The 15,307-nt window shown below is 31.2% G+C and overlaps 1 protein-coding gene across 1 annotated transcript in view; it reads left to right on the plus strand.

The window, feature by feature from the left end:
* Positions 1-345: 345 nt before the first annotated feature.
* The window catches only part of LOC119610109, a 109,048-nt gene continuing 94,086 nt past the window's right edge, over positions 346-15,307 (plus strand). Inside the window, exon 1 of the mRNA XM_037965208.1 lies at positions 346-1,783. Within this exon, the coding sequence (XP_037821136.1) occupies positions 759-1,783 (1,025 nt within the window). The 5' untranslated portion in view covers positions 346-758. The remainder of the gene's footprint in view (positions 1,784-15,307) is intronic.

Below are 15,307 nucleotides of genomic sequence, written 5' to 3' on the forward strand. Positions count from 1 at the left end.
GAAAATATGTTTTAAGGGGTAAAGGAAACAAAACAAATATTCTTATTAGATTTGAATGGAAAATATTAAAAATGTGAATAACAAATTTTTTAACTTATAGGAAATAAAAACCGAATTATCTTTATTTTATATTAATAATACATATTAATAAAATAGTCCCAAAATTTTCCCATAAAGTATTTAAAAAGCATAAATAATAACGTTAGTTAGAAAATGTTAAATACACCATCTGGTAACACTAATTTCCATTGTAAACAATTCATAGTATAGTGTAAAAACGGCCATTATTTATGTTTTTTCATATTTTGCTTTATCCCTTCTTTTCTTTCAAAAATAATTCATTTTATTAGTTTGACATTTACACGCAAAGTGGTCGGTTGTGTTTACAAGAGAATTTTACGCAGAAATCGAAAAGTAGTAATGAACGGGGGAATTAGTTTTTATGAATGAATAACTTTTCTACAATTGCATTCTAATAAGAAATATAAATACTAGCCTTTAAATAGGAAAATGTTTTTTTAATAAGAAAATAATATAAAAACTACAGTAGTTTGGAAAGATTTGACAAATTTCTTAAGTGAATTTAGTTTAATTTTTTATTTCGTAGTTTTTACAAGAAAATAGGCAAAACAAAAAAAAAAAAAAACGAAACACGCAAACAAACAACAACAAAAAAAAGCAAATAAATAATACAAAAAGAAATTCCTTTACATTATTAGATTAACAAAATTTAAAATAAACTTAAACGAAAAAAATTTATGAGTGCCTATGAGGAAACAGATTCAGCGACAGTTTCGCTTTTGACAGGACACCAGGTGGTGGTGGTGGAAGGCAGCAGTAACGATATTAGCAGTGGCAAAAACTTGGCAGTTAGCAGTAAGTTAGTGACAGCAGGAGCTAGGTCGGCCAGATCCCAACAACGCAGTGGCTTGATAACAAAACGTCGTAAGATGTCGCGTAGAGCAAATCTTATAGGCATTTGTGGCGTTAGTGGCTTGTGCATTCTGTTGCTGATAGCCACCACCCAACACAGACCACTGCCCGCTTCGTTAGCCTCGTCGGGCGGTATGGTGGGTAGTGGTGGCTTGGGAGGCGGTAGTGTTAACATGGCAGTTGGGGGTGCTGCTAACACTGCTTCCGGTGGCTATTCCTCTGCAGGCAATGGTCTTGGTTCTGGCTCCGCTTTTGCCGGAGAACGTTTCGGTCATGCCGTGCCTCAGCAGACAGCAGTAATGTACAATATGACGGCCACTATTAACGATGTGATTGCCCAGCAACGTGCCAAAGTGGCCAGTGAAATGGAGAATTTTGAATACCCGGCCGGACGTTTTGGTGTCGAAGCTGAAAAGCTATCCGATTTAACACCTGAAACTGAAGGAACTCCCGTGCGTAGTATAGTGGTGACGACCTGGCGTTCAGGTTCTACTTTCTTGGGTGACATTTTAAATGCCATGCCGGGGAATTTCTATCATTATGAACCTTTACTGGACTTTGGCATTAAACAGATACGCGATCCCGATGATGAAGAGCAGGCCATTAAGAATATAAAAAATTTACTCTACTGTGATTATCACAACGACATGGATGACTACTTAAACTTTGGCAAAAGTCATACGTACTTATTCGAACACAATGAACGTTTATGGACGGTGTGCAAGGAGTTTCCTCACTACTGTTGGCGTCCCAAGTTTTTGACACCCTTCTGTAAGCTGTTCCCGTTGCAGAGTATGAAAACGGTGCGTTTACGTTTAAGTACGGCAGAGGCATTGTTGGAGGATAAAAGGTGAGTTTTGAAAACTGTTACATTTGTAGAATATTATTAAGTGAGAATATATAGTATACAATTGTAAGTACATATTGGGAAACCCAAAAATAAAAAATCCATGTACATATGCGATTTTTAAATAAATTTTTCAGAAAAATTTTATTCAGTTTAGTTCGGTTCTAGTTCAGTACTAGTACAGTACAAGTTCAGTTCTAGTTCAGTACTAGTTCAGTTCTAGTTCAGTTCTAGTTCAGTTCTAGTTCAGTTCTAGTTCAGTTCTAGTTCAGTTCTAGTTCAGTTCTAGTTAAGTTCTAGTTCAGTCTAGTTCAGTTCTAGTTCAGTTCTAGTTCAGTTCTAGTTCAGTTCTAGTTCAGTTCAGTTCAGTTCTAGTTCAGTTCTAGTTCAGTTCTAGTTCAGTTCTAGTTCAGTTTCTAGTTCGTTCTAGTTCAGTTCTAGTTCAGTTCTAGTTCAGTTCTAGTTCAGTCTAGTTCAGTTCTAGTTCAGTTCTAGTTCAGTTCTAGTTCAGTTTCTAGTTCAGTTCTAGTTCAGTTCTAGTTCAGTTCTAGTTCAGTTCTAGTTCAGTTCTAGTTCAGTTCTAGTTCAGTTCTAGTTCAGTTCTAGTTCAGTTCTAGTTCAGTTCTAGTTCAGTTCTAGTTCAGTTCTAGTTCAGTTCTAGTTCAGTTCTAGTTCAGTTCTAGTTCAGTTCTAGTTCAGTTCTAGTTCAGTTCTAGTTCAGTTCTAGTTCAGTTCTAGTTCAGTTCTAGTTCAGTTCTAGTTCAGTTCTAGTTCAGTTCTAGTTCAGTTCTAGTTCAGTTCTAGTTCAGTTCTAGTTCAGTTCTAGTTCAGTTCTAGTTCAGTTCTAGTTCAGTTCTAGTTCAGTTCTAGTTCAGTTCTAGTTAGTTCTAGTTCAGTTCTAGTTCAGTTCTAGTTCAGTTCTAGTTCAGTTCTAGTTCAGTTCTAGTTCAGTTCTAGTTCAGTTCTAGTTCAGTTCTAGTTCAGTTCTAGTTCAGTTCTAGTTCAGTTCTAGTTCAGTTCTAGTTCAGTTCTAGTTCAGTTCTAGTTCTGTTTAGTTCAGTTCTAGTTCAGTTCTAGTTCAGTTCTAGTTCAGTTCTAGTTCAGTTCTAGTTCAGTTCTAGTTCAGTTCTAGTTCAGTTCTAGTTCAGTTCTAGTTCAGTTCTAGTTCAGTTCTAGTTCAGTTCTAGTTCAGTTCTAGTTCAGTTCTAGTTCAGTTCTAGTTCAGTTCTAGTTCAGTTCTAGTTCAGTTCTAGTTCAGTTCTAGTTCAGTTCTAGTTCAGTTCTAGTTCAGTTCTAGTTCAGTTCTAGTTCAGTTCTAGTTCAGTTCTAGTTCAGTTCTAGTTCAGTTCTAGTTCAGTTCTAGTTCAGTTCTAGTTCAGTTCTAGTTCAGTTCTAGTTCAGTTCTAGTTCAGTTCTAGTTCAGTTCTAGTTCAGTTCTACTTCAGTTCTAGTTCAGTTCTAGTTCAGTTCTAGTTCAGTTCTAGTTCAGTTCTAGTTCAGTTCTAGTTCAGTTCTAGTTCAGTTCTAGTTCAGTTCTAGTTCAGTTACTAGTTCAGTTCTAGTTCAGTTCTAGTTCAGTACTAGTTCAGTTCTAGTTCAGTTCTAGTTCAGTGCAGTTCTAGTTCAGTTCTAGTTCAGTTCTAGTTCAGTCTAGTTCAGTTCTAGTTCAGTTCTAGTTCAGTTCTAGTTCAGTTCTAGTTCAGTTCTAGTTCAGTTCTAGTTCAGTTCTAGTTCAGTTCTAGTTCAGTTCTAGTTCAGTTCTAGTTCAGTTCTAGTTCAGTTTGTTCTCAGTTCAGTTCTAGTTCAAATCTAGTTCATTTCAATTTATTTTTTTAAATATTTTGGTTAACAATCTAAGACTTACACTTTGGTCTAGGTCACTTAAATAGTACTATTACTATTTTATATATTTTTTTAATTATTTGGAAATGAGCCAAAATTTTACTATATACGCGTGTGTAGAAATAATTAAAATATTATTTTTAAATCACATATTTTCAAAAAGATTTGTGTTTAAGTAATTTAATTTCTTTTAAATTTAAAGAAAGTTTATTTGAAAGATCTTAGTCCTTGAAAATGTATAATTTTATTATTACTACAAAAATATCTAGTACAATTGAACAGTATTTTTATTTGTTTTTAATAAAATCTTTTTTAAGCAACAGCAGGGGGTTAGTTTGTTTTTCTTTTGAAAGAAAAAAATTCAAAATGCAAAGTCTAGAGCTAAAACACTTATTTTCCAATAAGATTATAGAGCAAAACTAAACAAAACTATATTAAAAAGAAATGTTTTTACACAAAAGATTTCTTTAAACATTTTCTTTAACTTATTATTGTTTAATTTTTTAAGTAAAGTTTTCTAAAATGTTTATAAATACGAAAATCATTAACGAAAAATGACTTTAACATTTCTTCAAAGTTATTTTTATAGTGTTTTTGTGTGTATGTGATAAATAATTTCTCAACTTTTTTATAACTATAAAAAAATTTTACAATTTAAAGCAACAAATTTAGCATATAATTGTTAATTATTTTCATAGCATTAAAAATGCAATTAAATCACACATTTTATACATACTATATACAGACCTTAATGTGTTAAATTAGTTACAATGTACATATTATTCCAATAATTTTGTATTTTTAAGAAATATTTAAATAAATAAAACTTATTTGTGTTAGGAATTTAATTGGATTATTTTTAAACAGACAAAAGATTAATTTATTTCTATCAGACAAGAAGAGAGAAAAAGAAACTCCTTTAAAAGTAATTTTTCATAAAAACGTAGTTCAAATATAATTTAGTTCTAGTTCAGTTTTAATTCAGTTCTAGTTTAGTTTTAGTTCAGTTCTATTTCAGTTCTAGTTCAGTTCTAGTTTAGTTCTAGTTCAGTTCTAGTTCAGTTCTAGTTCAGTTCTAGTTCAGTTCTAGTTCAGTTCTAGTTCAGTTCTAGTTCAGTTCTAGTTCAGTTCTAGTTCAGTTCTAGTTCAGTTTTAATTCAGTTCTAGTTCAGTTCTAGTTCAGTTCTAGTTCAGTTCTAGTTCAGTTCTAGTTCAGTTCTAGTTGAGTTCTAGTTCAGTTCTAGTTCAGTTCTAGTTCAGTTCTAGTTCAGTTCTAGTTCTGTTCTAGTTTTGTTCTAGTTCTGTTCTAGTTCTGTTCTAGTTCTGTTCTAGTTCTGTTCTAGTTCAATTCTAGTTCAGTTCTAGTTCAGTTCTAGTTCAGTTCTAGTTCAGTTCTAGTTCAGTTCTAGTTCAGTTCTAGTTCAGTTCTAGTTCAGTTCTAGTTCAGTTCTAGTTCAGTTCTAGTTCTGTTCTAGTTCTCTAGTTCAGTTCTAGTTCAGTTCTAGTTCAGTTCTAGTTCAGTTCTAGTTCAGTTCTAGTTCAGTTCTAGTTCAGTTCTAGTTCAGTTCTAGTTCAGTTCTGGTTCAGTTCTAGTTCAGTTCTAGTTCAGTTCTAGTTCAGTTCTAGTTCAGTTCTAGTTCAGTTCTAGTTCAGTTCTAGTTCAGTTCTAGTTCAGTTCTAGTTCAGTTCTAGTTCAGTGCTAGTTCAGTTCTAGTTCAGTTCTAGTTCAGTTCTAGTTCAGTTCTAGTTCAGTTCTAGTTCAGTTCTAGTTCAGTTCTTGTTCAGTTCTAGTTCAGTTCTAGTTCAGTTCTAGTTCAGTTCTAGTTCAGTTCTAGTTCAGTTCTAGTTCAGTTCTAGATCAATTATAGTACGTTTATTTTTAAATACCCTGTTTTACTTTGTACCTCATTTGTTTTTATTTATACATTTTGTTTAACTATTGCAAATCTTTGTAATATCTTTGACTAGTAAAACTACTTGCCATAGTTTCTTATAATTTTCCATTTTTGTTATCTTTTCATGCAAAACAAAAAAAAAAAGAAAATAATTTTTATCAAGATGACAGTGAGATGAAAACCATTGTTGTTGTCATATTTATTATATGGCTTTTGTTTTAGTGTGTTTTTGCACTATTTAATAGTTTGTACTTTTAAGCAAGTATGTACCTGATTTTCATTTAACCATTAAAAACAATGTATTGTTTGTTAACTTGGCCATAAATAAAAGTGTAATTATAGACATGACATAAAGAAAGCCTCTGACTGGTGAATGTTTTGAATTTGTTTAAGATCAAGTTGCAGATAACAGCACTTTCTATCTAAAAGATTTTTATTATATTTAATTTGAAAATTAAAAAGTACTTGTGTTATAATTATAAACCTAAGTAGTTCATAAAACAACTGATTACTTTAACAACAATGTTTAAATAATAAATTTGTTTCTTTATAAACATTTCTATTTGTTAAGGGATTGATGTTGAGGCAGGCCATGGTTTGAGTACATAGTGCTGTCTTTTTATCAGAATTATTGTCGTTGCTGTAATTATTGACGCAATTAAAATCATTGTCATATAAGGTCATAAGTATTGATTTTTTCACGTTATTGTTTAGTTACTACTGTTTAGCAAATAACTGTGGGAGAATTCCTTTGATAGTGAATTTTTATCTGTTTATAGTAACCATATGTATTATTTTTAAAATTATTAATAAATAAATATTTGTTTTGCTAGTCTACCCGCATTTTAGTTATTTTTTAGTTTAACTAGATTGTATTGTTTTTTAATTGCCGGCATGTTTGAGTATAAATATTGAACTAACAATATTTGTTTTTAAAATAACAAATGCTTAGGTTTTGTGTCGCTTCAAAGAATTGAGAAGATAGTGACAGCTAACGTGTCAATTATAGTAAATTATGACAAAAAATAAGAAACAAATTAAAAATATTTTTTTATGCAAATTATATTTTCTTCTGAACAGAACTAGAACAGGAACTGAACTGGAGCAGAAGTAGAACAGAACTAGACTAGAACTAGAACAGGAACTGAACTAGAACTGAACTGGAACAGAAGTAGAACAGAACTAGAAAAGAACTAGAACTGAACTAGAACTGAACTAGAACTGAACTAGAACTGAACTAGAACTGAACTAGAACTGAACTAGAACTGAACTAGAACTGAACTAGAACTGAACTAGAACTGAACTAGAACTGAACTAGAACTGAACTAGAACTGAACTAGAACTGAACTAGAACTGAACTAGAACTGAACTAGAACTGAACTAGAACTGAACTAGAACTGAACTAGAACTGAACTAGAACTGAACTAGAACTGAACTAGAACTGAACTAGAACTGAACTAGAACTGAACTAGAACTGAACTAGAACTGAACTAGAAACTAGAACTGAACTAGAACTGAACTAGAACTGAACTAGAACTGAACTAGAACTGAACTAGAACTGAACTAGAACTGAACTAGAACTGAACTAGAACTGAACTAGAACTGAACTAGAACTGAACTAGAACTGAACTAGAACTGAACTAGAACTGAACTAGAACTGAACTAGAACTGAACTAGAACTGAACTAGAACTGAACTAGAACTGAACTAGAACTGAACTAGAACTGAACTAGAACTGAACTAGAACTGAACTAGAACTGAACTAGAACTGAACTAGAACTGAACTAGAACTGAACTAGAACTGAACTAGAACTGAACTAGAACTGAACTAGAACTGAACTAGAACTGAACTAGAACTGAACTAGAACTGAACTAGAACTGAACTAGAACTGAACTAGAACTGAACTAGAACTGAACTAGAACTGAACTAGAACTGAACTTAACTAGAACATAAGACTTTGTGTTTTGAAACCAAATAATTCTCACTAACATTTTCTTTTGAGTGTAATGTATTGTTGTCAGTGTGCTACTATAACAATAGATAAAACAACAATAATTACTGTCTCGTGCTGTTCGTATGTAATATTTTTTTTATTTCTATTGTATTGAGGTTTTTTAACTTTCTTTGCAAATTTGTGTGTGTGTATATATTTTTCGCAAATTTGCCACCAACAATTGTTAAGTATTGAAAATAAATTGTATGTGTTGAATTTTTCGTTTTCTACTTGTTATGCTCATCTCTATAAAATCAAATAAAAACTAGACAATTTCACCAAAAATGCAAAACATTTCACTTTTTGATTTTCTGCTTAAGATACTATTATGTAAGTGTTTGATATAACATTTAGAATTGAAATAATGAATAGGAACTTAAGGTTTATAAGAGATTTTAAATCCTCTATTTCAACCCTCAACTGTATGAAGTATCAGCGAAGAGGGGAGGTTGGATTTCTCACAACACTATCGAATTTATTATAATTTTTTCCTTAATTACAAATCGTGAAATTTTTGTATAATTTTCTTGAGAAACAATTCACTAATTATTCAATTCAATTATCTTTAAAGGTTGCTTTGTTTATTAAGAAATTTTCAATAAAATATTTTGTTTATTCTATTAATTGTTAAAATTTTTAAGTTGAAACACTTAAATAACTATTTAATTAAAAATTCGTGATAAATAAACAGAAGTTATTAAAAAAGTAAAATTTTAACAAAATATGTTTTGTTACAGCTAATGAAACATATTTATTTGTTAAATACAATTCCCTATTTTACAATAGAAAACATAAAAATACACACTTCAAATAACAAAATTTTCCACTCTAAAACAGCCACATTTCTTTATTTTTCTAAATAAAATAAAACAAAAATTAATAAAAAAGTCCAATATTTATTTTTTTAAATACACATCCTGTTTATTGTCTTTAAAAACAAACACATATGTTTGTCTATTCCCTATTTAAACGTGTCTAACAATTGCTTAATTTATAAAATTAATAAAAATATTATTAAAATGTTAATATTTACAAATTGTTTTCTTAAATTTTAAATTTGTTAACTTTGGTCGAAACATATGTATTTGTTTAACAAAATTCCTTTGTTTTTCCCTAAAAAATAAATAAACCAATTCAGTTTTTTTCACTTGGAACCAGACTTAAAACAATTAAAATATAATTAATTAAACTATTATTTGTTCAGTTCTAGTTCACTTCTAGTTCAGTTCCAGTTCCAGTTCAGTTTTAGTTCAGTTCTAGTTCAGTTCTAGATCAGTTCAAGTTCAGTTCAAGTTCAGTTCTAGTTCAGTTCCAGTTTAGTTCTGGTTCAGTTCTAGTTCAGTTCTAGTTCAGTTCTAGTTCAGTTCTAGTTCTAGTTCTGTTCTAGTTCTGTTCTAGTTCTGTTCTAGTTCTGTTCTAGTTCTGTTCTAGTTCTGTTCTAGTTCTGTTCTAGTTCTGTTCTAGTTCTGTTCTAGTTCTGTTCTAGTTCTGTTCTAGTTCTGTTCTAGTTCTGTTCTAGTTCTGTTCTAGTTCTGTTCTAGTTCTGTTCTAGTTCTGTTCTAGTTCTGTTCTAGTTCTGTTCTAGTTCTGTTCTAGTTCTGTTCTAGTTCTGTTCTAGTTCTGTTCTAGTTCTGTTCTAGTTCTGTTCTAGTTCTGTTCTAGTTCTGTTCTAGTTCTGTTCTAGTTCTGTTCTAGTTCTGTTCTAGTTCTGTTCTAGTTCTGTTCTAGTTCTGTTCTAGTTCTGTTCTAGTTCTGTTCTAGTTCTGTTCTAGTTCTGTTCTAGTTCTGTTCTAGTTCTGTTCTAGTTCTGTTCTAGTTCTGTTCTAGTTCTGTTTCTAGTTCTGTTCTAGTTCTGTTCTAGTTCTGTTCTAGTTCTGTTCTAGTTCTGTTCTAGTTCTGTTCTAGTTCTGTTCTAGTTCTGTTCTAGTTCTGTTCTAGTTCTGTTCTAGTTCTGTTCTAGTTCTGTTCTAGTTCTGTTCTAGTTCTGTTCTAGTTCTGTTCTAGTTCTGTTCTAGTTCTGTTCTAGTTCTATTCGTTCTAGTTCTGTTCTAGTTCTGTTCTAGTTCTGTTCTAGTTCTGTTCTAGTTCTGTTCTAGTTCTGTCTAGTTCTGTTCTAGTTCTGTTCTAGTTGTTCTGTTCTTTCTAGTTCTGTTCTAGTTCTGTTCTAGTTCTATTCTAGTTCTGTTCTAGTTCTGTTCTAGTTCTGTTCTAGTTCTGTTCTAGTTTTGTTCTAGTTCTGTTCTAGTCTGTTCTAGTTCTGTTCTAGTTCTGTTCTAGTTCTGTTCTAGTTCTGTTCTAGTTCTGTTCTAGTTCTGTTCTAGATCTGTTCTAGTTCTGTTCCAGTTCTGTTCTAGTTCTGTTCTATATCCGTTCTAGTTCTGTTCTAGTTTTGTTCTAGTTCTGTTCTATATCCGTTCTAGTTCTGTTCTAGTTCAGTTCTAGTTCTGTTCTAGTTCTGCTCTAGCTCTGTTCTAGTTCCGTTCTAGTTCTCTTCCAGCTCTAGCTCTATTTTTGCTAATGTTGTTAAGTATCAACATAACTATTGATATTTTTTTCGTAAAAAGCTGATTTTAGTTCTAAAATTATCAAGGAAGTTGTTTTGGTATTTATTTTAAATTAAATTTTATATAAATTTTGTTTTGTTCTACTTCATAAAACAACACTTATGCCAACATTTATTGACCTTGAGTAAGCAACAAACCCAAAATAAATAGCTTAAGGGGAGATTTTTAAAAGTAGCCAATTTTTAAACACAAATGAAAGGCAATATAAACAAAAAAAAAAAAAAAGAAATCAATAAAACATTATACTCAATAAAAACCAACTTCTCTATAAATTAACAATAAAAAAGTTAAAGCATAAAAGAACCAACTGCGAAAAAACATTGTTAAGAAACATGATATTTAATTTCATTTCTTTTATTTAATTAAAATTTAATTTATTTTCGTGCTTTTTGTTTTCTTTCTAAAGTTAAATAATTCCTAAACTTTAATATCTTAAAGAATAACTTGTTCTATGACAACGTCTGTCCATCATACTATGTGTCACTGTCATGATTTTATGATGACAAATTTTTACTGCTTGCTGTTACATTTCTATGTTACATTTCCAATTATATGGAAACAATTTTATGTAAGAAATTTGCATTCAAAGCGAAATGTGTTATAATTTTTTTATATGATATATTACTTGGCCAAATGGCAGAGAAAAGCCTGTAGTCAATATTTTATTTGAACAATTTTTATTTTGGACACATACATAGCTGTCAATTATAATAAATTTTATTTGTGTGGTAGATATTTGGAAAATTTTAAAAGAATTATGTAAAAAAAACTGAAATTTATTTTGTTATCTATTTTATTGATATTTAGGATTTTTTGTACATTTTCAGATATATTCTAAATTTTTTGAACTTAACATCGAATTTTTTAAAATTAAGAACTAGTCTATAGTCTAGTCTATTGTCTAGTCTATAGTCTAGTTTATAGTCTAGTCTATAGTCTAGTCTATAGTCTAGTCTATAGTCTAGTCTATAGTCTAGTCTAGTCTAGTCTATAGTCTAGTCTATAGTCTAGTCTATAGTCTAGTCATAGTCTAGTCTATAGTCTAGTCTATAGTCTAGTCTATAGTCTAGTCTATAGTCTAGTCTATAGTCTAGTCTATAGTCTAGTCTATAGTCTAGTCTATAGTCTAGTCCATAGTCTAGTCTATAGTCTATAGTCTATAGTCTAGTCTATAGTCTAGTCTATAGTCTAGTCTATAGTCTAGTCTATAGTCTAGTCTATAGTCTAGTCTATAGTCTAGTCTATAGTCTAGTCTATAGTCTAGTCTATAGTCTAGTCTATAGTCTAGTCTATAGTCTAGTCTATAGTCTAGTCTATAGTCTAGTCTATAGTCTAGTCTATAGTCTAGTCTATAGTCTAGTCTATAGTCTAGTCTATAGTCTAGTCTATAGTCTAGTCTATAGTCTAGTCTATAGTCTAGTCTATAGTCTAGTCTATAGTCTAGTCTATAGTCTAGTCTATAGTCTAGTCTATAGTCTAGTCTATAGTCTAGTCTATAGTCAAGTCTATAGTCTAGTCTATAGTCTAGTCTATAGTCTAGTCTATAGTCTAGTCTATAGTCTAGTCTATAGTCTAGTCTATAGTCTAGTCTATAGTCTAGTCTATAGTCTAGTCTATAGTCTAGTCTATAGTCTAGTCTATAGTCTAGTCTATAGTCTAGTCTATAGTCTAGTCTATAGTCTAGTCTATAGTCTAGTCTAAAGTCTAGTCTATAGTCTAGTCAAGTCTAGTCTATAGTCTAGTCTATAGCTAGTCTATAGTCTAGTCTATAGTCTAGTCTATAGTCTAGTCTATAGTCTAGTCTATAGTCTAGTCTATAGTCTAGTCTATAGTCTAGTCTATAGTCTAGTCTATAGTCTAGTCTATAGTCTGTCTATAGTCTAGTCTATAGTCTAGTCTATAGTCTAGTCTATAGTCTAGTCTATAGTCTAGTCTATAGTCTAGTCTATAGTCTAGTCTATAGTCTAGTCTATAGTCTAGTCTATAGTCTAGTCTATAGTCTAGTCTAGTCTAGTCTATAGTCTAGTCTATAGTCTAGTCTATAGTCTAGTCTATAGTCTAGTCTATAGTCTAGTCTATAGTCTAGTCTATAGTCTAGTCTATAGTCTAGTCTATAGTCTAGTCTATAGTCTAGTCTATAGTCTAGTCTATAGTCTAGTCTATAGTCTAGTGTATAGTCTAGTCTATAGTCTAGTCTAGTCTATAGTCTAGTCTATAGTCTAGTCTATAGTCTAGTCTATAGTCTAGTCTATATTCTAGTCTATAGTCTAGTCTATAGTCTAGTCTATAGTCTAGTCTATAGTCTAGTCTATAGTCTAGTCTATAGTCTAGTCTATAGTCTAGTCTATAGTCTAGTCTATAGTCTAGTCTATAGTCTAGTCTATAAACTTGACTATAGTCTAGTCTATAGTCTAGTCTATAGTATAGTCTATAGTCTAGTCTGTAGTCTAGTCTATAGTCTAGTCTATAGTGTAGTCTATAGTCTAGTCTATAGTCTAGTCTATAGTCTAGTCTATAGTCTAGCCTATAGTCTAGTCTATAGTCTAGTCTATAGCTTATTCTATAGTCTAGTCTATAGTCTAGTCTATAGTCTAGTCTATAGTATAGTCTATAGTCTAGTCTATAGACTAGTCTATAATCTAGTCTATAGTCTAGTCTATAGTCTAGTCTATAGTCTAGTCTATAGTCTAGTCTATAGTCTAGTCTATAGTCTAGTCCATAGTCTAGTCTATAGTCTAGTCTATAATCTATTCTTTAGTGTAGTCGATATTCTTATCTGTAGTTTAGTCTATAGTCTAGTCTACACACTAGTCTTTAGTTTAGTCTATAGACTAGTCTTTAGTCTAGACTGTAGTCTAGTCTGTAGCTTTGGATATTGGCAAATGCCAAATTTTTATTTAAAAAGCAAAATACCTAAAAATAAAAAATAGAAATGAAGAAAAAAAACATTAAAATAAAACCAGCAATAAAACAATAAAACACCAACATCAAAATTATGTTCATGATATTCACAAATTTTAATAAAAACCACAAAAAATATGTATTCAACAAAAAGACCATAAAAAATAATAGTAAATGATGGCATTTAACATCTAAAAAATACCAAGAGGATGGAGAGTTGGGGGTGATAGTAAATTGAACTTATAATAAAAATGTCTGCTGGCAATGTTAAAAGACGTCATAAGCCTCAAATAAAACACCAATAAAGTGTCCTGTACATAAAGTACTTTGAAGTATAGAGTGGCATATTAATGATTACAAAACAATACGTTTCTTCAGCTTCGACTTCTTCTACTCCTCGTCACTATATTATAAGTTTTATTCATTTTATTTTTGTGGGACTTATAACTATTACTTTCATGTGGCAGAAACAGAAAAACAAAAGTTGTAGTAATAATGGCTAGAGCCATGTTTTTATATTCAGTATTTGGCAAAAAGGCCATGAAAAGTTGGTAACAGCTGTTTTTTTTTTGACTTGGTTCTTAAGATGAGCAGAAAAATAAAATCAAGCAAATACTGTAAATTTTAAGAAGAAAACACCAACAAAATCTTACCACAGAACCAGCTGTTTGTTAGTAATTTTGTATGCCAAACATATAAAAACAATGAAATGCATATCAAACTGGTAAAACGGTTCTCAGGAAAGGAAGTGTTAATTGTAGCCTGAAAATCTGCTATAGTTTTTTCAATATATAGACGATAGTCTGTACCATAGTGTAGTATAATGTAGGCTATAGTCTGGACTGTACTTTACTCTAGTCTATAGTCTAGTCTAGTCTATAGTCTAGTCTATAGTCTAGTCAATAGTCTAGTCAATAGTCTAGTCAATAGTCTAGTCTATAGTCTAGTCTATAGTCCAGTCTATAGTCTAGTCTATAGTCTAGTCTATAGTCTAGTCTATAGTCTTGTCTATAGTCTAGTCTATAGTCTAGTCTAAGTCTAGTCTATAGTCTAGTCTATAGTCTAGTCTATAGTCTAGTCTATAGTCTAGTCTATAGTCTAGTCTATAGTCTAGTCTATAGTCTAGTCTATAGTCTAGTCTATAGTCTAGTCTATAGTCTAGTCTATAGTCTAGTCTATAGTCTAGTCTAGTCTAGTCTATAGTCTAGTCTATAGTCTAGTCTATAGTCTAGTCTATAGTCTAGTCTATAGTCTAGTCTATAGTCTAGTCTATAGTCTAGTCTATAGTCTAGTCTATAGTCTAGTCTATAGTCTAGTCTATAGTCTAGTCTATAGTCTAGTCTATAGTCTAGTCTATAGTCTAGTCTATAGTCTAGTCTATAGTCTAGTCTATAGTCTAGTCTATAGTCTAGTCTATAGTCTAGTCTATAGTCTAGTCTATAGTCTAGTCTATAGTCTAGTCTATAGTCTAGTCTATAGTCTAGTCTATAGTCTAGTCTATAGTCTAGTCTATAGTCTAGTCTATAGTCTAGTCTATAGTCTAGTCTATAGTCTAGTCTATAGTCTAGTCTATAGTCTAGTGTCTAGTCTCTAGTCTTATAGTCTATAGTCTAGTCTATAGTCTAGTCTATAGTCTAGTCTATAGTCTAGTCTATAGTCTAGTCTATAGTCTAGTCTATAGTCTAGTCTATAGTCTAGTCTATAGTCTAGTCTATAGTCTATTAGTAGTCTAGTCTAGTCTAGTCTATAGTCTAGTCTATAGTCTAGTCTATAGTCTAGTCTATAGTCTAGTCTATAGTCTAGTCTATAGTATAGTCTATATAGTCTAGTCTATAGTCTAGTCTATAGTCTAGTCTATAGTACTCGTCTATAGTCTAGCTATAGTCTAGTCTATAGTCTAGTCTATAGTCTAGTCTATAGTCTAGTCTATAGTAGTCTAATAGTCTAGTCTATAGTCTAGTCTATAGCTATAGTCTAGTCTATAGTCTAGTCTATAGTCTAGTCTATAGTCTAGTCTATAGTCTAGTCTATAGTCTAGTCTATAGTCTAGTCTATAGTCTAGTCTATAGTCTAGTCTATAGTCTAGTCTATAGTCTAGTCTATAGTCTAGTCTATAGTCTAGTCTATAGTCTAGTCTATAGTCTAGTCTATAGTCTAGTCTATAGTCTAGTCTATAGTCTAGTCTATAGTCTAGTCTATAGTCTAGTCTATAGTCTAGTCTATAGTATAGTCTATAGTCTAGTCTATAGTCTAGTCTATAGTCTAGTCTAGTCTATATTCTAGTCTATAGTCTAGTCTATATTCTAGTCTATAGTCTAGTCTATATTCTAGT

This window comes from Lucilia sericata, unplaced genomic scaffold (genome assembly GCF_015586225.1).
Source record: "Lucilia sericata isolate MDLA Ls3-8-SP2 unplaced genomic scaffold, ASM1558622v1 Contig001119F_arrow, whole genome shotgun sequence".
Classification (NCBI taxonomy): domain Eukaryota; kingdom Metazoa; phylum Arthropoda; class Insecta; order Diptera; family Calliphoridae; genus Lucilia; species Lucilia sericata.